The 23,002-nt window shown below is 38.0% G+C and overlaps 2 protein-coding genes across 2 annotated transcripts in view; both read right to left on the bottom strand.

The window, feature by feature from the left end:
* The window catches only part of kiaa1109 (KIAA1109 ortholog), an 85,934-nt gene extending 85,659 nt beyond the window's left edge, over positions 1-275 (bottom strand). The window contains exon 1 of the mRNA XM_073482902.1: positions 169-275. The gene's annotated coding sequence lies outside the window, so the exon portion shown is untranslated. The remainder of the gene's footprint in view (positions 1-168) is intronic.
* Positions 276-3,731: 3,456 nt separating this feature from the next.
* Positions 3,732-22,079, bottom strand: c9orf72 (C9orf72-SMCR8 complex subunit). The gene is made up of 10 exons (XM_073482897.1): positions 21,917-22,079; positions 20,703-21,206; positions 19,242-19,337; positions 18,685-18,749; positions 17,041-17,113; positions 16,253-16,369; positions 15,109-15,344; positions 14,923-14,980; positions 13,059-13,168; positions 3,732-4,893 (listed from the first exon to the last, which is right to left on the bottom strand). The coding sequence occupies exons 2-10, from the start codon at positions 21,147-21,149 to the stop codon at positions 4,707-4,709; spliced, it is 1,389 nt and encodes a 462-aa protein (XP_073338998.1). The 5' UTR covers positions 21,150-21,206; positions 21,917-22,079; the 3' UTR covers positions 3,732-4,706.
* Between the last annotated feature and the right edge of the window lie 923 nt (positions 22,080-23,002).

The following is a 23,002-nucleotide window of genomic DNA, read 5'->3' as shown; positions in this document are numbered from 1 at the left end:
CTTGGCTAATGATGTTTTAGCTTGTGGAAAATGCTATTACTATGATAATCGCAAAATATCGTAACGTTAGCACTGAGGTTAGCTATCAAGCTAATGACAGCAGGCCGCACCCTGTAACTTCTCCTTTCTCAAACTGTAAAAACAAGTCAGTCGTTGGGCGTAAAATACCTTAATATCGTCGATAAAGCATGTGGTTTCATCTTTGGTCCAGTTATCCAGGAGTTGCTGTCCTTTTGTCGTGTCAGACATGGGCATAGCTAGCATCCTCTGTTGAATATTTACCTAGCAGACGGCCGGTTTCCATCTCTTCCTGTTCTGTCGAGAGTAGTCACAAAATTGACCAATAGGAAAATGGTAAGTCGGATACTGACCAATCAGAGGGAAGGTTGAGCGAGGCACGCACATAAATGACAGTTTTTTCTACCTATCAGCGTGAATGTTTTTATAGTAGTGGGAATGTTTTGATGCTGCATTGGTACAATTTGGTGGACCCACAGCAGGATCAACAGGATTCAGACGTCACACATAATATTGTCTGCTTTTTGCCCACTTGTTTATTTTCCAATTATATGTTAATTAAGGTTTCCCAGAGTATAAAGAACAGTAAAAACAGCATTATAAAAATTGGATGCAAAAAATACAATTAGACATGCACAAATTATGTGCATAAGAAAAATATTTGTTTTAAAATAACATATTTGGTGTGTCGAACTTAAAGGATCAAGCTAAGAGATTCCTCCTCATTTATATTGTGAATTAACATTTCTGCATAAACCAAGAGGGGATACAATACTCATTACCTACCATATTTTTTCTAGGTAACGTGTACATGAACATGAAATATTTCCCTCATTCATGAAAATGATAGAGAGAGGTTACACATTTCTATCTCAATCTATCACAGTAAAACAAGGCCTCTGGCCAGAAGGGTAATAAAGGCTGTGTGTGGATTTACTTTCTGAAGCAGTGAAATGCAGTGCTGGTGAGAGCACTCAATGCTAATGTGTTTCAAAGAATCATTAGCATGTTAGTTGTAGTTGGTTTGCTATAAATTAAACATTTACATTCTACTGACATCACATGCCCACATCTAGCCCAGGTTTACAATTAGTGTTTATTCCTGCCATCTTTTTGTAACAGAAAGTGTATGTAGGTAGGTTACAGCAACAAACTCAGCATTTCAGCATTTTTATTCAAAAGAATTTTAACAATCAATTTTATTACTTATGTGTGCTACTTTGTAAAAAGTCCCAGCATTTCATTTCAATGTTTTTTGGTTAAATACTTGCAAAGAATAGTATTCCATCTATAAAGGAGTAAGATTATTTGCAAGTTGGCTGCCAAGCTCATATGTAAACTTTAAATATTGGAAATCCTATGTGTTGAACAAGATATACAGTAAGTCATCATCATCTCAGTCTACTATGGTAGCCGAGAACCGTAGACTCTGTTTAAAAAATACTGTCTACAAACAACTACACCTATAATATAATAGATTCTGCTTCTGTACTATGCGCTACATTACACCAATTATTTTGTAGCTAGAATGTGCTATCATGGCAACAAAAAGGAAGGAAACTCATGAAGCCATTTGACTTCCTGTTCTATTTAAAAGCAATCTGATGTCAAAGCACCAGAAACAGTTGAGGCTACAATATCAACTTCTTTCTTACCTCTTAGAATTTCCAGAACTGGGTACTGTTCAATGTAAGAGGCTGTTGTCATGCCCTCCTCCAGTCACAACAACAAAACCTCCCCAAAGAACACGTAGGAGTTGAAAAGGTGCCAAACATGGTGCTTAAAGCTTTTCCCTGCCAATCAAGCCTCCCCCCTCAAGACCAACCTATTTTGGCTTTGGCTTTAAAAGAAACGCACATATTTCCCATTAATTATTTTTCCTGACTTGTGAATGTTACTTCAACTAAATTCCTGAAGGAGGTCCTTAGTACAGTCACTAAAGATATTCTATTAGTAATTAACAGCTTCACTTTGACTTCGTTCCTCTCTTGTTTTAAATATGCAACAGTTCAAGGCCCTCTAGAGGACACCCAATTATCATTTTCTTGCTTGAGGCAAGTATAGTCAAGACTACGTTTTCTTTATAAGCTACCTTTTTTCACCCAGTGGTTTAGAGGAAGCAGTGTCCTCACAGATATGACTTATGGATAACCACTTCTGCAGTCAGGCTGTAAGGGACTTCACACACGGAGTTCATAAATAGTAAATCTACTGTTTTACTATTTCTTTTTTCCTATTTCAATACTTTCATTATCAATACCCCTGCAGACCATTGTTATTGTTATTATGATATTTAATGTAAATAAGCTGTGTATTTAAATGTGCTATATCGTAGGCAACTGGACTTGTTTCAGTTGCCTTCGATATAGCACTTCCTATGACCTGGATGACTGAGAACCTTCATCAACATGTATTTACAAGGTTATCTGTGATGGATATAGTTCCCAAATAAGCCTGATGGTGTGCATCTATTTGATCTAAAAAGCTGCCTTCAAAAGCTACTTCCACTTTCCATGTTGCCACACAGTACTTTGCCAGTTTGGTTAAACTTGATTTACCAACTACTTTACATCATCAAGTACTGAATGTCAGATCCATTAACCTTGTCAAGTGGTAGCTGGTGAGCCAGAATTGAGCTTTCTAGTAGAAATCAGAGAGTGAAGATTGAGAAAGATTTCTATTTTCTTTGACAGTGCTACGAAGCTAAGTGATGATTCTGAGGGCTGGAGAGGGTGCACATAAATCCTAGTTACAGCGTTCCTAATTCTTACCTACACATCAATATAAGTTTGCTCATATTTTGCCCTGCTCTATTGTGCCTGTTGATTTTGAGGAACAGCTTGTGGTCCCCAAATACAGCTTTTTGAACTCATAAGGTATGAGCTAACATCTGAGGTTTATTGGATCTTTGTTATGAGGGCCTTCACAGCTTGCTTTACATAATTTGTTTTTCTCAATTTTAATCTTATTTTAATACAGATTACTTCACTACAGTGCCACTTTTAGCCATGGTAGTGAGGTGGTTCAGGTGGTATCAAACTGTTGGTCATTTCACCACTTAAGACCAGAGTTATTATATTTTTTCGCATTTTAGTTTAGCTTTTATGATGTTAAGTTTTAGTTTAGTTTCAGTATCACAGCCCAGATTCTAAAAAAGTCGGGATACTATAAAACAAATAATCCTAATCGTTTTTGACATATACTCAATTGAAAACAGTTCAAAGACAATATATTTAGTGTTTAACAATTTTTTTTTTTTTTTAAATTGCTTCTTATTAATCTGATGCCAGCAACAGGTTTCAACCAAGTTGGGACATGAATAACAAAAGACTGAGAAAAGTTGTGAAATGCTTAAAAAACACCTGTTTGGAACATTCCACAGGTAAACAGGTTCATTGGTCACAGGTGAGGTATAAAATGGGCATCCTTGAAAGACTCAGTTGTTCACAAGCAAAGATGGGGTGAAGTTCAGCACTTTGTGAAAAATTATTGTATGACGTATATAACAACACGGGCTCAGGACCACTTTGCAAATACATTTGCAAATGATTGCATTCTGTTTTTACTTTTAAAGCATCCCAACTTTTTGCAATCATGGTTGTACAGCCTCACAGAGCTGCTAGCACAGCTGGAGACTCTCTGTAATGTTATCACTTATAAAGCACAAACATTTGTGTTTATTGAAAAAAAGTGTGAAAGCTGTTTTCATCCAGTTTGTTATTACAGTCTTTATTATCATCACTCCATCTGTACTGTAAAAAAATAAAAATAAAAAAAAAATACGAGAGCATGTTTTGGAGAGTGGTACATCATTATCAAATCAACATATAACACTGTCAAAAAAATTAGGACAATTTTTAAAATCAATAATCAAAGCACATAAAGTAGATTCTTGATTTTGAGACCACAGCAAATATACAGTTTGCAGTACAGATGGATAATCCTAACAGTAAATAGTTGTGCTGTGGGCAAAATCTGTGCAAATCCATTTTACCCACAACTGGGTAAATGCATTTACTGATGACAATGGCTGTCGGCTACACACACAGATCTCCTTTGTCAGCAGGGATTGTGATTAGACCTCATTTACAGTGCTTGTCCTTTTTTTAAATGAAACCCCTGTGCTTCATGATTGCTCACAACCTTATTGCTCTTCACCATTCACATTCAGGTACAGGATCAGTCATTGCAAAGCAAAAGGTTCAAAGGCCTGCTGAGGTTGTTGTATTACACAGGCAGTGAAGAAACTAAAAGCTTGTGTTTTAGTAATATATTAATTTAATTAAATTGCACATGTCCTGGTGTGTACCTCAGCCAATTCAACAGCATAAATTAACACAGACCCTCTATTAACAGAAGGCATAAAACACATGGATAACTCATCCAGCAGAGAAATATTTATGAGTGAAAACATTATGCTGATAGTTGATCAAAGTGATATATAAAAACTTTCATTATAATGGCTCGTAACAGCAGTGACAATCAGCAACATGACTGAAATCATGACTTCATCAAGACACAAAGGGAAGGCAAAATGTTTTTTTTTCTTCATTTGAACACAGTAAAAATAAATATTCAGACTTATCTTGTCTCAAAGAGTACACACGTGCATGCATTCGTGTAACAATACAACAAAATGTCTGTTTCCATTGACCATCCAATACCTAAGGTGCAGGTGAAGAATGGAGTTAAAAGCTCATGAGTACGTCTCGTTCCTGCAGGCTCGTGTAGAATGGCTTCCCGAACACAAACGAGTGCAGTCCGGCCCTCAGCTTCTCAGCGAAGGCCATTACTATGTTCAGGTCCCCCTCCACTGTCAGATCCAGGTCTGTCTTTAAATTGCGCAGGGATCGAAAGGGCTTCTTCCCTTTTTGCCTGCAGAGGGAGGAGGACAGACATTGTAGTAGAATTGTTAACAAGCCACAATAGTCGGGCCTGAGGATTTGCATTAGCATCTCGTTAGGTTGCGGCTGTGTGCAGGAATGCCATGCCACCATGAATTATGTATGCTGCTACAGGATGGCCAGTGGGCTTAGACAATCTTGTCAAGGCACCTGTAAAATAGAACAACCTTAGACCTCAGATTGTTAGCAACGCCATAAACAAGACCACCTTTGCCTGCGCACAAGCACACAAATAATGGCTTGTGTAGATAGTGTTGTCTCTGGAGTGAGTTATATTTAGACATGTACTATGTATGGGAACAAATGCCATTCAAAGTGACATTTCTGGCACCAATTTAAGCATGTTAGACAGAATGAGGTAAAATAAAATATTGTGAGACATCATGGTAATGTTTCATGTAATATTTTATTTCCTTTATTTAAAAAAGAAAAGTTAAATGAATTAATAAATTACTGCATACTGCATTTTTAGGAATTGAAAAATTATTTGTGTATTTTTCTCTTTATGAACATGTAAAAGTGTCCTCCAAGTTTTTTAGTCCACAAATATTTCTGGAGCTTCACAGCAAAACAGAGTTGCCACATTCTTCTACACAACTAATGTGGATGGGGATGATTGAAATGGGGGGAAAAAAGCATACATTAGCTCCATGCAGCCCTTTTGGCATAATCCAAGTCTTCGGTAGCCCCAAGATCTCAAACTGATATGGAATGTTGTTATACAAACCCTCGATGCACACTCAAGTTTGTGCACCCACTTCAGACGGGGTGTGTGCTAAAGCTTTTAGCTGACCAGCTACAGTACGGTGAGATTTCAGCTTTTAAAATCAATTTGGGATCTTGGGGCTTCTGAAGTCTTGGAATATAACAGATGAGCTATCAGGAGCCATTTTGTGTTTTATTTCAGTTGTTTTTTACTTTTAAAATCACCATCTAAAGTTGTTTATGAGAATGCTGCAATACTGTTTTGCTGTGAAGTGGCATGAGGGTGTGTAGATAATGACTACATTTTTATTTAAGGGTGAACTTATTATTTAAACCATCATTTGTTTAATCATAAATATCACAACCACTTTTCCCCAAATACCCGGAGATTTTAAAATATTTTAAATCGTTTTTGCAGTATTAAAGCTCTTAACTGATTTTCTGGCCACAGGGGGGAAGCACATCAAACTGTAAAGACAACATTTAGATAAAGTTGATGGGGCAACCATGTTAGCAAACAGCCGTGTATTTACATGGCCAGCAGATATGGAGTAATATTAGCTTGAGTTGTTGAGTAACACCACAGTAGCACCAGCCGGGGTGTCGTGTTTCTGACCGACTGATGTCCAATATTTACTCTTCTATTAGCTCAGTTTTTTCGCAAACACCTCTTGAAGGTAATATGTGCCTCCACCGAGTTCAGTCGCTAGTTTCTAACCTTGTTTGTCTGCAGATTTGTAAGGAGCAAATAGTGTTAAATGGGTTTATCAGAGTATTTTCACTGAAAACAGTGAAAAGGAAAACTGCTGCAGCTGGAAGTGACGGAAGCCATAAAAACTGAAAACTGAAATAATCAGCTGAAAGTCACTATACACATGCATTTACTGATGCAACAATGTGAGAATTTCCTGCAAGCCCAGTGCCTCATGTGATTCTATGTCATCTACTTTGTACTGTGCAGTCGCTTTGAGTGTTAACCACCTCAAAAAGTCTTCTCAATTTAAAAAAAAACAACAGAAAACAAAGAAAAACATAAATAGGTTCCATACAGCTTGTCTGGCATTAACCAAGTCTCCTGAAGCCTCAAGGTCCCAAATTAATTAAAAAAATGTTTTATTATAACCTTTTATAGGGCCGAAGTCTTCACTGCAGCTGCTACGCTAAAAGCATTAGTGCGCAGCCCGTGTGAAGTGGGTGCAGGAGCTTAATCGCACCTCGAGGGTATCAATAATGTCTTTTCAAATCTATCTGGGATCTTGGGGTTTTGGGAGACTTGGATTACAGTGTACAAGGTTTATGGAGCCACTTTATGTGTTATTATTTTACATCCACATCTACTTAAGTTGTTTAGGAGTATGCTGCAACGCCGTTTTGATGTGAAGCTCCAGAAATGTTTTGTGGACTACGAATCTTCCCCCGACTCTCCATCGGCTTGATGGTGAATAGATGGTGACTGAATTTTCTTTTTTGGTTGAATTTATCCTATAAAGTTTACCTAAAGCTAAAAGTTCAATAAGAGTCTGAAATTCATCAAACAGGAGTAAGATGTACCAAGGCCAGGGGTTACAAATATTCCAGGCTGCAAAAATACTTCTAGAGAATGCATAAATTCACAAATGTCTTTTGTAAACAATAGAAAAGACAAATCCTGTCGAAGTAGAGGAAGAAACAGGGAGTGACTGCTGTCCTGCAAGGAGTGGGAAGGTCAGTCCACTGTTGTGTAGCACAGAAGGAGATGAGTCAAGCCCGGATGGAGCGATGGCCAGGTCGCCACAGGGAGGGCAACATGAAAAACTTCAGAGAAAGCTGAACACTCAGTGGGCTGCAGTGTCTTAGATTAATTGCTGGGACTTAAAGAGGTTATATTATGCTTTTTGGGTTTTTGCCTTTCCGTTATTGCGTTATGTAGCATTTGTGTGCATGTAAAAGGTCTGCAAAGTATAAAAGCCAAAGTCCTAGCCAAAAGGAGTAACTCTCTCCCACAGAAAACACTGCCTGAAACACCTGGTTTGGAGTCAAGCCTTTACTTCCATAACTTATGTGCATCACTATGTAACAGGCGGTATATAAATATATAAACTCATATACAGTACTGTGCAAAGGTTTTAGGCAAGTGCGAAAAAATGCTGTAAACTAAGAATGCTTTCAAAAATGGAAGTGTTAATAGTTTATTTTCATCAATTAACAAAATGCAGTGAATGAACAGAAGAGAACTCTAAATCAAATCAATATTTGGTGTGACCACCCTTTGCCTTCAAAACAGCATCAATTCTTCTAGGTACACTTGCACACAGTTTTTGAAGAAACTTGGCTGGTAGGTTGTTCCAAACATCTTGGAGAACTAACCACAGATCTTCTGTGGATGTAGGCTTCCTCAAATCCTTCTGTCTCTTCATGTAATCCCAGACAGACTCCATGATGTTGAGATCAGGGCTCTGTGGGGGCCATATCATCACTTCCAGGACTTCTTGTTCTTCTTTACGCTGAAGATAGTTCTTAATGACATTGGCTGTATGTTTGGGGTCATTGTCCTACTGCAGAATAAATTTGGGGCCAATCATCGACTCCCTGATGGTATTGCATGGATAGTATCTGCCTGTATTTCTCAGCATTGAGGACACCATTAATCCTGTCAAAATCTCCAACTCCATTTGCAGAAATGCTGCCCCAAACTTGCAAGGAACCTCCACCAAGCTTCACTGTTGCCTGCAGACATTCATTATTGTATCGCTCTCTAGCTCTTCGGCGAACAAACTGCCTTCTGCTACAGCCAAATATTTCATATTTTGACTCATCAGTCCAGAGCACCTGCTGCCATTTTTCTGCACCTCAGTGCCTATGTTTCCGTGCATAGTTGAGTCCTTGGCCTTGTTTCCATGTCGGAGGTATGGCTTTTTGGCTGCAACTTATCCATGAAGACCACTTCTGGCCAGACTTCTCCAGGCAGTAGATGGGTGTACCTGGGTCCCACTGGTTTCTGCCAGTTCTGAGCTGATGGCACTGCTGGACATCTTCCGATTTCGAAGGGAAATAAGCTTGTAGTGTTTTCCATCTGCTGCACTAGGTTTCCTTGGGCGACCAATGCGTCTACGATCCTCAACGTTGCCCATTTCTTTGTGCTTCTTCAAAAGAGCTTGAACAGCACATGTTGAAACCCCAGTCTGCTTTGCAATCTTTGTCTGGGAGAGACCTTGCTGATGCAGTACAACTACCTTGTGTCTTGTTGCTGTGCTCAGTCTTGTCATGGTGTATGACCTGTGAAACTGTCTTCCACAACCTCACCTTGGTAGCAGAGTTTGGCTGTTCCTCACCCAGTTTTAAGCCTCCCACACAGCTGTTTCTGTTTCAGTTAATGACTGTGTTTCAACCTACATGTGAAATTAATGATCATTAGCACCTGTTTGGTATAATTGGTTGATCATACACCTGACTATAATCCTACAAAATCCATGACTTTGTGCAAGTCTACCTATAAGAATTGATGCTGGTTTGAAGGCAAAGGGTAGTAACACCAAATATTGATTTGATTTAGATTTTTCTTTTGTTTGCTCACTTTGCATTTTGTAAAATGATAAAAATAAACTATTATTTATATTTTTGAAAGCATTCTTAGTTTACAGCATTTTTTCACACCCACCTAAAACTTTTGCACAGTACTGTATATATATTATAAAATATATACGGCTGTACCGCAGCCATGGTTACCAGCTGTAGCAGCGTTATTCTGGATTGCACTACCTTGCCTTGCCCATTAAATAATGCACATGTGCAACTCTCACCAAAGAATGGCGAGATGTCTCTCTCCATAGCTAAAATGGAGCGTTCAAGTCACAGTGTGTAAAGGGGTGCTGCAGCAATGCACCATATGAGTATGTAAAACTATTCTACTAGGACCCCCAAATAAAAGTATGAACCTGAAAATTAGCATTATATGACCTCTTTAAGAAGGTGCCGAGGCAGAAGGTGGTTACTGTAACCCTGATGGGACGAGAGCGTGACTAGAGGGGGGCAGAGAAATTAGAATTTCTTGTTAGGGATCAAATGGTGATCATACAGTGCCTATAAAAAAGGCACCACCTTAATTTGTTTTCCCCTCTTATTGCTTTTATAAATGGAATCATGATCGACATAGAAAAAAATATACAAAACATTTTTTTATTTTACATTTTATATTTCTAATTAATAGACAATACTTTGTAGAAATCTGTTTTCAGGTTGACATTAAAGAGTTTTTTTTGTTTTGTATATTTTCTTGTATATTGACCACAATTCCATCCATAAAAGCAATAAAAGAAAAAAAATAAGCAGGTGAGTACTTTATATAAGCACTGTAAAAACACAATTTAGTGTTTTGATGATTATGATGAGAAGCATCATATCTGGCAACTGGGACAGGCCTCAACAAGTGCTTTGCGTCACTGTCTTGCTCAGCATATTATCCACATTATCCATGTGCTCTGTCGATGGGGGAGCTGTAATTCTGGGATGATGCTGAGGATTCATCACCCATCAACCCGTTGCCTCTTCCCAGTTTCTTCCAATCACCATAATAAACCAGTCCTGTGAGCCTGTCGTACCAACAACCAGGCCATATTTTGTTCATGTCATTGCAGGTTTCTTTCAGTATAAACAAACTATGGCTGCAACAAACAAATTATTTTTATTATTGATTATTCTGCTGATATTTTTTTATTTTACAAGTCTTCATTTGCGCTCTAAAATATCAGAAAACATTGGAGAAAAAAAATGAGCCCAAGGTCACATCTTAATATTGTTTTGTCTAATCAACAGTGAAAAACGTAGTAAAAGTAAATTTAAAAATGATATAAAACAAAGAAGCATCAAATCCAATCTGAAAAGCCAAAATTATCAAATGTTAAGCATTTCTGCCTGAAAAATGACTTTGAATAACTCCCAATTATCAAATTTATTTCTTAATTCTAGTTCCATTACAAGCCTAATTCTGTGTTTGCAAAACACAAAAAAGTGGTACAGTAATACCAAGGCTACTACAACTTTACACTCTTTCCCCACTGCATGTATAACTTGTAGTTTTTTCATGTTTAGTCTATCCACAAGGTCCCAAAACTACTAAAGATCAACAATAGCACACATATGTTTACCTTCCTCAGTAGCTTTTTTCAATGTTCACATTGTACAGAACATCTATTTGAGCTGACAAGAAGGACAGACTTTTTGTGCTCTTCACCAAACGCATACACATTACGAGATGTGTTCCTTCTGAAGGGCAAAACCGGTAGAGGGGAATATTAAAATCACTTGAACGCCTCCACTTCATTCACTTGGCAGGGAAATGCTAACCTCGCCCCTGTTGTGTGTGATGTTCAACTAGTAGATAAATCGTGTCAGAATTTTTTTTGCATGTGAAAACATGGCTGCTGTCTCAATGTTATGGAGGAACAGAGATAGAGTCAGATAATGACAATAGATTGCCTGTTGCTGTTAGATTACAATAAAAATATGTAATCTTTAAATCGTAAAAGGGGATAGATGGTAGTTGCCAGCTGAGCTCCAATGTTGGCTGGAAACATGCTCACACACATTCACTTGGGGATACTACACCAACTAATAAAGTAATAGTGTTCTAGGAGATTTTATGATTCTATGGTGTTACTAGTGTGACAATGGATGTTTAAAGGGTACAGTGTAGAGCATTAGTGGCACCAAGCAGTGACATTGCATATTGCAACCAACTAAACACTCCTTGTGTCACCTCACCTCTAGTCTCAGTAATCAGTTTGTCCATTCTAGGCTACTGTAGAAACGTGTTTCAACATGGTGGACTTTGTGGAAGAGGACCTGCTCCCCCTGCGCATATAAAAAGGTTCATTCTGATGCAGGGGTTTTCAAACTTTTTGTGCCCAAGGCACACCAAAGGGCAGGCCTACATCTCAAGGCACACCTGTATTCATATGTGCTAAATAGCTATCTAATAACCCAGTAAACATTTTTATCTACTGAAGTCAAATACAATTTCAAAAACGTACTGGGGTTCCCTGAAAGGATTTTTTAAGGTTTAGATAAGGGACAGCAGACACTCAGTGAGTGTCAGAGAGTGCACAGGCAATAAGTTTATCATAGATCTACTGCTGGGATCTGTTCTGGCCTGAACTATGGGAAAAGGAATTAAAAATAAAAGTAAATCGGTAAATCAGAAAAAATAAAAAATATAGAAAAAATAAAAATATAATATAAATAAAATAGGTAGAGGTAGAGGGGGGTAAGAGAGGATATTTTAAGGGTTTAAAATTTGCCCCTGCGTTTTGAAATTAATGCATCCAAAGTGCTGATATAGTAAATTAAAAATCTAATGTATTACTTATTGTATAGCAGATATATAGATATATAGATAGATAGATAGATATCTATCTATCTATCTATCTATCTATCTATCGATCGTATATAGATAGATAGATAGATAGATAGATAGATAGATATATATATATATATATATATATATATATATGTATAGTTGTAACAAAATCCCACGGAATACCTCAATTTGCCTTACTTCATTTGGGTATCACAGGTCTAAGGTAATAAAAACACAGCATTTCTTATTTTCAGGTGGTTATACACTAATAAAATCATAATTATGAATATTATATTGCATTTCTGCCAATATTGTGTTCCAATTTTACCCCTAAATCCTCACTAATTCTCTCTAAATCCTACATACTGTGTCAATACAAATTAACAGGTTACAAATTGTTCTGTGTATTAATGTATTGTGATTGTAAAGCATTCTGTTCCTATTAGGACAGGATGCCTCATCAGTAAAAAAAAAGTGTGATCTTGCAGAATGCCTTTTTAATTATTGGTATTTAGTATTCCCAGTAGGCAGAGGATAGTGTGCCAGCTGATATCGTACACCAACACTACACAGATGTCACTGGACTCGATTGAAACACTCAGCGGCTTACTTTGTTTATTCATACCAGTAAGGCCATCTGGAGGAGTGTTTGTATGCATCAAAGTCATACTTCCGCTTGTTCAGAACACACGTGGTCATATGAGGTTTTTGCAACAGCTAAGCAGAATGGTAACTGTGCCCTGTACTTCTTCTGCAAACCCTGCATGGTACCCTGACCGTATATTCCACTCTGGTTCTTCATCTTCAACATTGTTCTGGTTTTAAACTCTGAGAGTGTGCAATCACCCTGCATGTTCCTCCTCCTGCTGACTGACCATTGTTAATGATGTTGCTATCAGAGCAAGGTCAGTGGCTTGAGTGCAAAGTCAAAGCAAAGTTACATAAAACAACAGAAAGCAAGTAAATGATCAACTCTGGTAATTACATGTTTTTTTTTTGTTTTCCCATGGAGCTGGCTGTTTGAGTGTAGCAGTCCGCTGCCACACGATAATCCTGTTTGTTATTTGGATCAAAGTGGTATTAGAGACAGCTCTTACGTTTCGTCCTCGATGTACTTGAGCAGTGTGAGGGCCTTCCTGTGGAGCAGCAGCAGGAACTGGGCCAGATAGGTGCTCCGCAGGGACAGGCCTGGCTTCAGCATGAACACCTGGGTACGACACAGGATGTCAATTAGTATTTGGGGCTACGGCTTGGCTAGGAAAAAAAAAATTGAGAAGAGTAATACACTCTGCCCTCCCTTGTGCTAACCTTGAGAAACAAACATATTGCTGTTGTCATGAGAGAAACTTGTGACCGCAAATCTGGGAGCACTGTCATGGGAATGGATGATGGGTTGTGAAACTTGGGAATAAATTTGACTGTTTTGTATTTCTGTTTTGTAATTCTTCACAGTTGTACACTGCAGTAAAGAACATGGTACCAAAATCACTTCCACACACATAAAAGCTGCAATGATTAGTCAGTTAATCGATTAGTCTATCAAACAAAAATTAATCACCAACTATTTTGATAATAAATAAGTCATTTCAGTCATTTTTCAAGCAGAAATGTCAAACATTTGCTGGTTCCAGCTTCTTAAATGTAAGAATTTGTTGCTTTTCTTTGTCATTTATAATAGTCAATAAAGAGTCTTTGGGGGTTTGGTACTGTTAACCCCTTTAACAAGTACAAGCTGGTTGAATGACAAACTACACATCATTAGCAACCATTGAAGTAAACTATTTAAGAACAGCATCAACAGTTTGCACCATGAGTGTATACAAAACACAACAGTATATAACTAGAAATGTCAAAAAACTACTTGAAGTTGGTTCAGTATCACTGACTAATTCTGACTTATTAGAAGTAAACCAAAGAGTTAACTCTCAGAGGAGATCAGGGTCATGACCTGATGATGGTCAAAAGGGATCAAGAAACATCATATTAAACTGAATATCTTTTTTTGGATTTTGGACTGACAAAACAAGACATTTAAAGAAACCATCTTGGACTTTGAGGAACTGGGATCAACATTCGTCACAACTTTCTGACATTTTATAGGCCAAACGATTCATCTGTTAATCTAGAAAATAATTGGCAGATTAATCAATAATGAAAATAATTGTTAGTAGCAACCCCAGTGGCATCTGACATTTGTATCCAAATTCAGATTCAGTTGAAAGTGAACCAATCTCTATTATTTGTTTATTTTTTATTTTTACTAACACTGCTGTTACTATTTCAGATATAAATCATTTACATATCCTCTCACAGAGCACAGCAGGAATCAAAGGATGATGTTAGAGAGTCAATTTTCGCAGTTTTCATATTCTAAGTAACATATTCCTTTTGTGACACAATAAAAAAAGGTCCGACTCAGCCTTATAAAACTTGCTATTTGATTTTGATGGAAATGGAATGGCTGCATTTATATACCTCTTTTATCCAGAGCCCTTTACAATTTGCCTCCCATTCACATACAAACTGCAGCAGGATGAATTTTATACACAGTTCTGCCACACAGTGTATAGTATTCAGGCATCAGCAAAGAATTTAAGAGTGCTGCTATATTCTTGTTTCTGTTTGTTGAATGCTGAAGTATGTTTATGGATGGTTCTTAATGGAAACAGATTTTATTTGGTTGTGTGAGTGTGTGTTTTTTTTCCCCTTTATGGTTATGGGAGAAGCTTTTCTTTCATTTATTTATAATTTTCTTCTCAATGATGATACTGAAAATAATAACAATGTTGTGTTTTTATTGTGTTGTTGTTGCAGTTCAGTTACCATTTTTGTCAATTTGTTGTAGGTTTTACTTTTTTTCTTTTCTTAATTCTTCTGGAGTCTGTTAGGAGGGCTGTTTGGTTTGTTTTTCATTGAAATAATAAAAAAACAGTAAGACATGAGGTGTTATTTTATTCTTACCTCATCTATAAATGACTTCACCAAAGTGTCTTTATGCATGACATCTTGAAATATGTTCCTAAGAAAAAACAAAAAACATGTTACGCTATTAACATTTTTAATAATATAGTTTAAAATGTTGTGACTTTCATGTGACCCACTTAATACAACAGATACTGTGTGTGTGTGTGTGTGTGTGTGCCTTACAGGTCTGGTGTGAAGGTCTCATCCGTGTGGATGACTGTGTCAGGAGGAATGTCCTCCTCGCTGTCTGTCTTCCAGAGTGCGCTGAGCTCCGACCGCATGTAGCGCCGCTGATTGTATGTGTGCTCATGGCACGGCGGCATCTGCTTGACCGTGTTGATGTCGACGTCGATGTGCGTGGTCGGGTACGGGGAGTAGAGCACCTGGCGGAAGGGCAGGACGAAGCTGCCTGTGGAGTCCTGGGGAAAGCCCATAATGACAGCGTGTCAACCTCCAGGGAATATCACAGCTGGGTGTGATTATAGCTTTATGTGATGTGTAAGAGGATGTTTATATTCTGCTTTGTGATGTCGAAAGTATGTTCCCTTCACTTCACTGAGCATACAGCACAGAGCACACAATGTTTCTATAAAGAGGAAGCTGCTTGCTTGTAAAAAGTTATTTTTTTTATAAGAATATCTGATGCACACATATATTTTAAGTGGAAAACATAGACGAAGAAAAACATTAGAATTGCTCTACCAAAAGATCTTTTATCCATGTCATATATGTGCATAGACACCTTAATAAATGATTTCACTTTTTGTAAAACAGCAAGCTTCCAATTTCCTTTCCTGTCATTTCTTTAGGTTTCTCTTGTTCCTTTCTGCATTTTATGTGGAAATCTATAAGAGGATCCTGCAGGAGCTCCACAGCACAGCTGATGTGTACCATACTGACTCTCATACTGTAGTTGTTGACATTAAGAGACATTTGCCTATTTAGCGTAAAGCTCAGTGCTGTACAAAACAGCACTTAAAGATCTGTCAACTTCTCTAAATTATACTTGACCCAAACTGACTATAATGTAAAAACAGAAAGAAATCGAATAACACTTAATGCCTGGAACACATTCAAATATGTCAGTATCTTAATTCGCACATTTCAGTGAGCTTGTTAAAAACCATATGAAGACAACACAAAAAGCTGCATGTATTAAAACAGATCTGAATCTTATGCAGTGTAGTAATAAAAATATCTTACTGCAACAATTCAAGGTCAAAGAAAGAAATCAGGTCAGAACAACAGACAACATCAAACAAGAACAATTAGCAGGCTCCAATTATAATCACATTATGCTGAATAATGAGAGGGAACCGGTGGCTACCTTGAGCAGACCCTGAACAAACAGGCCTGTGTCGTATTTGAAGGAAGCGTCGGCTTTGCATAGGCGAGAGCACTTTCTCTCAGCCGGGGTGAGGAAAAGGCAGAGAGTCCGCACAATCTGAGAAGAAACAAAAGTCAGGTTTGCAAATTTATGCAAACATGCTGTACTAGGTTTCCCATTTTAAACATGCACAGAAAATATATTGCCTTTTGCTTCCACCTTGATTTGGGTGCTTGTTAGATTGAAAAATGGTGGATTCCTGCACACAGTCAGCCCAAAATCTATTTAAGAGGCTACACATCAGCACAAAATGTACTCAAGATGCAACATTTTGGTTATTGACCTGAATCTGGCATTAGGCTCGAGGCTAGTTGTTAGAAACAGATAAAAGTCTTGAATTAATTGGTGCTCAGTTCATGCCCCAAGCCAATAAAACACCAAATTATGGCTGTGTACCTCCTTGATATTCACTGGGCAACAACTGAGTAGCCGTTATCTACTGTAGATCTTCTCAGCAAACGTATGGTGTGCAATATGAGCTGCCCATTTCCAGTTGCTTATATGCTTTTGCATGTAATTTCTATCTTTTTGGAAGCAGTCGCAGCAATAACTGATGCCAAGCCCACACAGACATTCAAAATCCTGACACAAGCAGTAACTGGGTCTGAAAAAGTACATGAGGGGCTCATTAAACTCGAACCAACAGCACAACACATTTCAAAACACTTTAAATTATGTAGATGCATTACAAATTTTTCTGTGTGCAGCCACTAATCCGGTAAATGTACCTTATTTACTTTCTCTGGGTTGCTTCCAACCACTATTGAACAGCCGCAAGTCTGCAGATGAGAACTGATGGCCCTGAACCATAGAGACAAAGACATGCAAATTAGAGCTCATTAGCTTTATTAGCATTGCTCTAATTTCTAATGACAGCTTTTAGGAATTATGATTGAGAAAGAGGAGCTTAAAAAACATTTATGAGGGTTTACATAAAAGAAGAATTAAGATGGTAACTGTCCATGGAGTAGTGGAAGGCTACAATACATATGTCTAGATCCTTAAATGGGAATTCTGGTCACTTTAAACCTGAGCCTAATGTTTACATATTTCGTTATGTAACTGACTTATAGGTATAAATGTTTTGGAATTGGTCCAGTAGATTTTCTTAGACAATCCACGTAAATTAAAGTGCTTTGCCGGTGTGTTTTTCTAGGCTCAGATTGTTGTTCTAAGTATGTGACAAGATTAGAGAAGGGATCCCTACAGAGATAGATCTTTCTGTTAAAGAATAAAATCCTTTTTGTTTAACCAGAAACGGCAGCTATGTTGCTCTTGCCAAATGCACCAGATCAATTTACAAAAACAGTAATTTTATCATGGTAAAACACATTTCATTCAAACCCAACAGCAACAAAAACAAAACAAAACTATCTTGGTTCATCAGTCCACTGTTCCAACAACATCTTAAAAATATTCTGGGTAGACGAGCTGCTCTGCCCTCCCTCTCACTTCTCTCACAATATTTTCATGTTTGACTTAGTTAATAAAGAGTTCATTTCAACCAAACAAGAGTTGGTGACTATTTGGAACAGTAAAAAGACTAACCAAGCTGTTCTAATTTGTTTCTGTTGAGTTTGAATGAAGCGTGTTTTACAATGATAAAAAAAACATTTCTATAAATGGAGTCTGGTGGATTTGTCCAGAGCAAAATCAGACCATAGTTTTTGGTTAAATAAAAAGGATTTTATATTTAACAAAAAGGTCTACCTCTGTAGAGATCATTTCCATAATCTTGTCAGATACTTAGAACAACATCCTCAGCCTTTCCAGTGGATGCAACTTTGATGGTTGAATTTTCCTTTGAGAATTATGTTGCAGCCATTGCAGCCTGTGTTGCGTCTGTGGCCTGATCTACTGGACCAATTCCAAAACTTTTTGGACGTATAAATCGTTTACACCACAAATGTATGTATATGTGAACACAGGGCCCAGGTTTAAAAATACCTGAATTCCCCTTTTGCTTTTTTACTCATGTAGTTTGGTCCATATTGTCTTGTCAGTCATTGATTTTGCCACAAAAAAAACTATAAATATATAACTAGTCTGTTCTTCTCTCTATTATATTAGAAACTTCAATCAGCTATAAATAGATTCAATTTAGACTCAAGTCAATTAATTCCAGTTTACAGATGCTTTGTCATCTCCACAGGATGCCGGACTAATCCTGTGCTACTTGCTAAAATTGGGAGCCTCATTGCTGGAATGAACGTTCCAGACTCTCGACACTAACAGCGATTTAGCTTTTCCGTCCTTTCTCCAGAGAAAACTTCCACTAAGTGGAGAGCCATTACTTATCATTGGAAGGTTGATGGGTGTTAAATGGGCATTGTTCATCATCTGTCTCCATTTGCTTGTACTGGAGTGCTTACTTGTGGAGGAAATCCTCGTGGCAGCTGTCCCCGATGTCATCATCATTTAGCACGGTGTCTTTTATCTACTCAGCAGGAGCGAAACAAATGAGTCATTTTCAAAATTGGTCTCAACAAAAGACAAAAGTGCTGATGGGCACATTTGCAGGCACTGCAATGAAAATAAGATGCATGTTAACAGTGCAGGTAATAGCAAGAAAGATTGCAGGGAGCTTCTTTGTGCTGATTTTTTTGCTGCATTTGCATATTAGAAGAAAATAAATGTGTTGAATCATGCTGGGTGGTAAGCCAGGCAGAGAACCTGGATAGTTTTAAACTCTTGGAAATAAGGGCTTCTTGAAGAAGTTAAATAATGAAAGCTGACATTTAACAAAGTTAATGTGATAAGCGATATGATTAATTCCTTCACAAACCTGCAGTATTTTTCCAAAGTTTCTCATTCCTGTTGCTATCACATTATATATTAATTCATCATTATGGTTTCTGGCTCTTTGGCTATTAATTGTTTAAGTATGATATAATGAGGTTATGTGTGTGTCTACGTGTGTGCTGCCCACATCTATATCTTCTGGCACACTGTGTGACTTCATAAAGGCCAACAGCTCCATGATGGGGACAATCTCCAAGCTCAGCACTGAGATGATGTTGTAGCCCTAAAGATGAAAGAAAGTGGGAAGAGTTAACTCAAATCAATTAACACAAATACAGTCAACTGAAGGGTCCGACAACGTTCATCTTTTGGCCAGTGGCTAAGATTTCTTACTTTCAAATAACGCTGCATAATATATCAATATTATGTCATTAATGTAATATGAGACTATATATTGTCTTAGATTTTGGATATCATTATATTGTGATATGGCATAAGTGTTGTCTTTTCTGGCTTTTCAGGCTACATTAGACTAAAGTGATGTAATTATCTGAACTTACCAGACTGCTCTACTTATTCAAATACTTGTCTTTACCGACTTAGTCATAATACGCACATTACTACTGGTTATTCATCATAACTGTGTTATTATTTATGAAAGTACCAATAGACATCCCTACAATATCAATAAAGGTATTTGGTCAAAATAATTGTGATACATAATGTGGTTACCCAGTCCTGGCACTTTTGAGGAGATTTTAAAACATAGAGAGATATATTTTGTTTTGCGTTGAGGGCTGCAGCCGATACTGGCTTTTGGATATTTTTAATCCCTCACATCATGATATTAGCATTGGCCTCCAAAATACAGTATTGGTCAGACTATGACCAGTCATGAAAAAGAACTAAATCTTTTAGGTAAATTAGGAGCAATTACAAACACTCCTAAAAATGTTTGTCCTGTTAAGTTAAAGGACAGTTCAGGCTTGCTGTTGTTGTACCGATACCAGTAACGCGATTCAGTAACAACATCAAAACTAGCAATTGTCTTACTTAGAAATTGATATGAACATGTATTTATACCCCTGTTTAACAACAGCAGTCACATTTCTCAAACGTTAAAACGAGCAATTCTTTTAGAATTTTGTTTAAATAAATAAAGTACATTTTAAACTCTAGACAAAATAATGATTTGAATCAGGAAATATCTGTTCAAATAAAAAGTAAACAAGATATTACTCTGACCAGATGTTCAACAGCAATTTTACAGTTAGTGGTACAGATACATTTTAGTCAATGCCAGAAAAACTGCTAAGAATCGATACCCAGCCCTAAGGCCAGGGAAGCATTATTTCCTGCTATAAGAGCCTTGGCACCCAGTGCTATAGGTTTTCAAAAAAACACAAGATGGCTAAGAGAGCACGAAAGGGCCAAGCTGCAGGTGCACCAGGCAACATAAAAAAGCTACTAAAATATTAACAGTATCGGTGGGAACAGTCTGATATGAGAGACATCCTGAACTAGGATAGATCAGGTTTTTAAGAAGGTTTTATGAGTATAAAGGGTAATAACTTGCCAACTCAAGCGTGAATATTAAAAAAATGTCCAAGCATAAGAAGTCAAGGGATCACCAGGAAGAACAGGGTACCTTCTGCATCCAAATGCGCCCCTTGCGAATAACGTGCTTCAGTCTCTCCACACAGATGGTGTGTAGAGGCAGGTAGAAGGCCAGCTCTGTCTGAGGCAGGATGACCGACAAGGCACACGTGTTCTTGTCCCCCTTCAGCTCACCGTCGAAGATGAGAGACACGATGATGACGCCCTTTTCTGCCAGGACGAAAAACTTCACATCCACAGCGCCACACTCAGCACTACGTAGAATCTCCCCATTCAGTGTATGATTGGCCAAAAATGTGACCTCTCCATCGCTGAGGAACATCGATTGGTCACCCTTTGGTGTCCAGATGTGGCGCACCCGTGGACCCAGGATGTTGTCCCAGTAGGCAAAGGTGGCAGCCAGCAGTGGGCATTCTCCTTCCACTGTGACCTCAGACTTTGCCACAGCAGGTGACTGAGGTGGACAGCCAGAAGACATCAGAGTGGCTTGGAAATGTCACCGTCTTCCCAAGTGTAAGAGTGAATGATACTAATCCTAGACATATACACAGAACAGAACACTTTGTATAAATTAAATGTAAAAAAGTAGAATCTACTTTAATTACAAAGGTCTCTTAAGCACTCCATCTAATCTGGTTTGCCTTTTGTAATTGCACAATACCCAGAAACACACAGTCCCCACACAGCTCCAGTAGTACAACAAATCTAATAAATCCAATAAATAAGGTGGAAGTGAAAGCAACTTGTTTGGAACGTTGTTTAGGTCAGATGACACTTATTAGGCTGACCCGAAAGCAACTTCTCTATCTGATAATGTCAGACATAAAAGTCTGCATGTTTTCTCCAAACGCCTTTCAAAAGTGACGTCAATTCCATGCTCAATGATTTCTGGCATAATTAAAATATGTTAAGTAGTGTACCCAAAGTCTAAGCCAGTGTTTATGCTCTTGTGTGGAACTCGGCAATACTTCAATTAAAATTCTTCATCTCGACGCTAACCATTGCTCCCTTCGTTGGGTGTTTACCTGGAGACTGATGAGGCGTAATACTTTAGGGGGAAAGTTAACAGCTACAGCTTGATGGCAGCATGGTTAAGGAGTATGGAACCAAATAACGTTAGTGTTAATAATCAGTCAACATTTTATAATGTGCTAAACTCAGGCTTTTGAAGCCAGCCTAGCTCGCTAACTAGCGTTAGCTAAACTAACCCTAACAAAGCATAGGAATGACATCGCATTAACCTACCTGGTCGGTGTTTTTTGAAACTGAACAGCCACACCACAGCTACAGGAAGAATTTCAATTGTTTCTGAATAGTCTTCATTGTATTTCTCCTGTTATTTCCATAGCATGTAACATTTAAATGGTGATTAGCCAGCTGCAGTTTTGCTATCTTAAAGACACTTCCTACTTCGTCAGCCCTACGTCATCCGTTAATGGCGCTGTACAGCGTCCTCTAGCGAGGGAGGCATGGCAGTGGACAGCGAGTCTATGATGTCATTTTCCATTCGAGGTTAGTTATTTAAATTCATTTATATAGCGGCCGGGCATACAAAGGGACGTATCTGCGGGCGAAATGTTGTACATCTTTTGATTTCATCGTTTTAGCTTCCAGATGGCAATCCCACTTCAGTCCTGGCGACCTAATGACTGCTTATTCATATCCCCCCTTCCAATCATGCCCCTGTAAATTTCGTTCATGGCATCTAATGGCATCTCACTCTCCCATGTACCTAGCTGCAGATCTCCCTCAGGGGGCAACGGATGTCATCATGATTGTGTTATTTTCCTCGAGGATATCTCTGATATTTTCAAACTTTGAGGAATTTTAAAGTCCTGATTAGTCCTTCTTTACCTTAAGAAGTGGCTCATCCAAAATGTAGAGTTCTCTGTCACACATACACAAAAAAGAGCATGTTAAGAGAGGCAATGTATGAAAGTGTGTGCAATAGAAAACCGTAATCTGGCGACCCCCCTCTCATCACAGAAATTTGGTTGAATTACTGTAGGATCACAAATACCTTCACACCTTTTGTCAGTGCTACATAGTCAACTACACACACTGCAAACACACTTGAGCTTACACCTGACTCATAATATTATTCCTAATGGTGTCAGTAAGACACTAATGGGATGACTGGGGTTGTTGGCTCTAAATGGCTGAATCCGCAATTCAGACACTGAACAGTCAACCGTAATTATGGAGCACAATTATAGAGAGCTGAAGAAATACTCAGTTGTGTCTTGTCATCGTAGGATGGATGGATAGATGGATGGGTTAACACATATGGACACACAAAACTAGCAAACATAAGACATTAAAGATGACCCA

This window comes from Pagrus major, chromosome 16 (assembly GCF_040436345.1).
Source record: "Pagrus major chromosome 16, Pma_NU_1.0".
Lineage (NCBI taxonomy): Eukaryota > Metazoa > Chordata > Actinopteri > Spariformes > Sparidae > Pagrus > Pagrus major.
The sequence above is the reverse complement of the archived record's forward strand: the minus strand, read 5'-3'. Positions and strand labels throughout refer to the sequence as shown.

Coding starts and splice junctions, on each gene's coding strand:
- c9orf72 (XM_073482897.1), bottom strand. CDS start 21,149: ATGTCTTCTGGCTGTCCACCTCAGTCACCTGCTGTGGCAAAGTCTGAG. Junction 19,338..20,702: donor GGCGCATTTGGATGCAGAAG/GTACCCTGTTCT, acceptor TTTCATCTTTAG/GGCTACAACATCATCTCAGT. Junction 15,345..16,252: donor TTGTTCAGGGTCTGCTCAAG/GTAGCCACCGGT, acceptor GGCTTTCCCCAG/GACTCCACAGGCAGCTTCGT.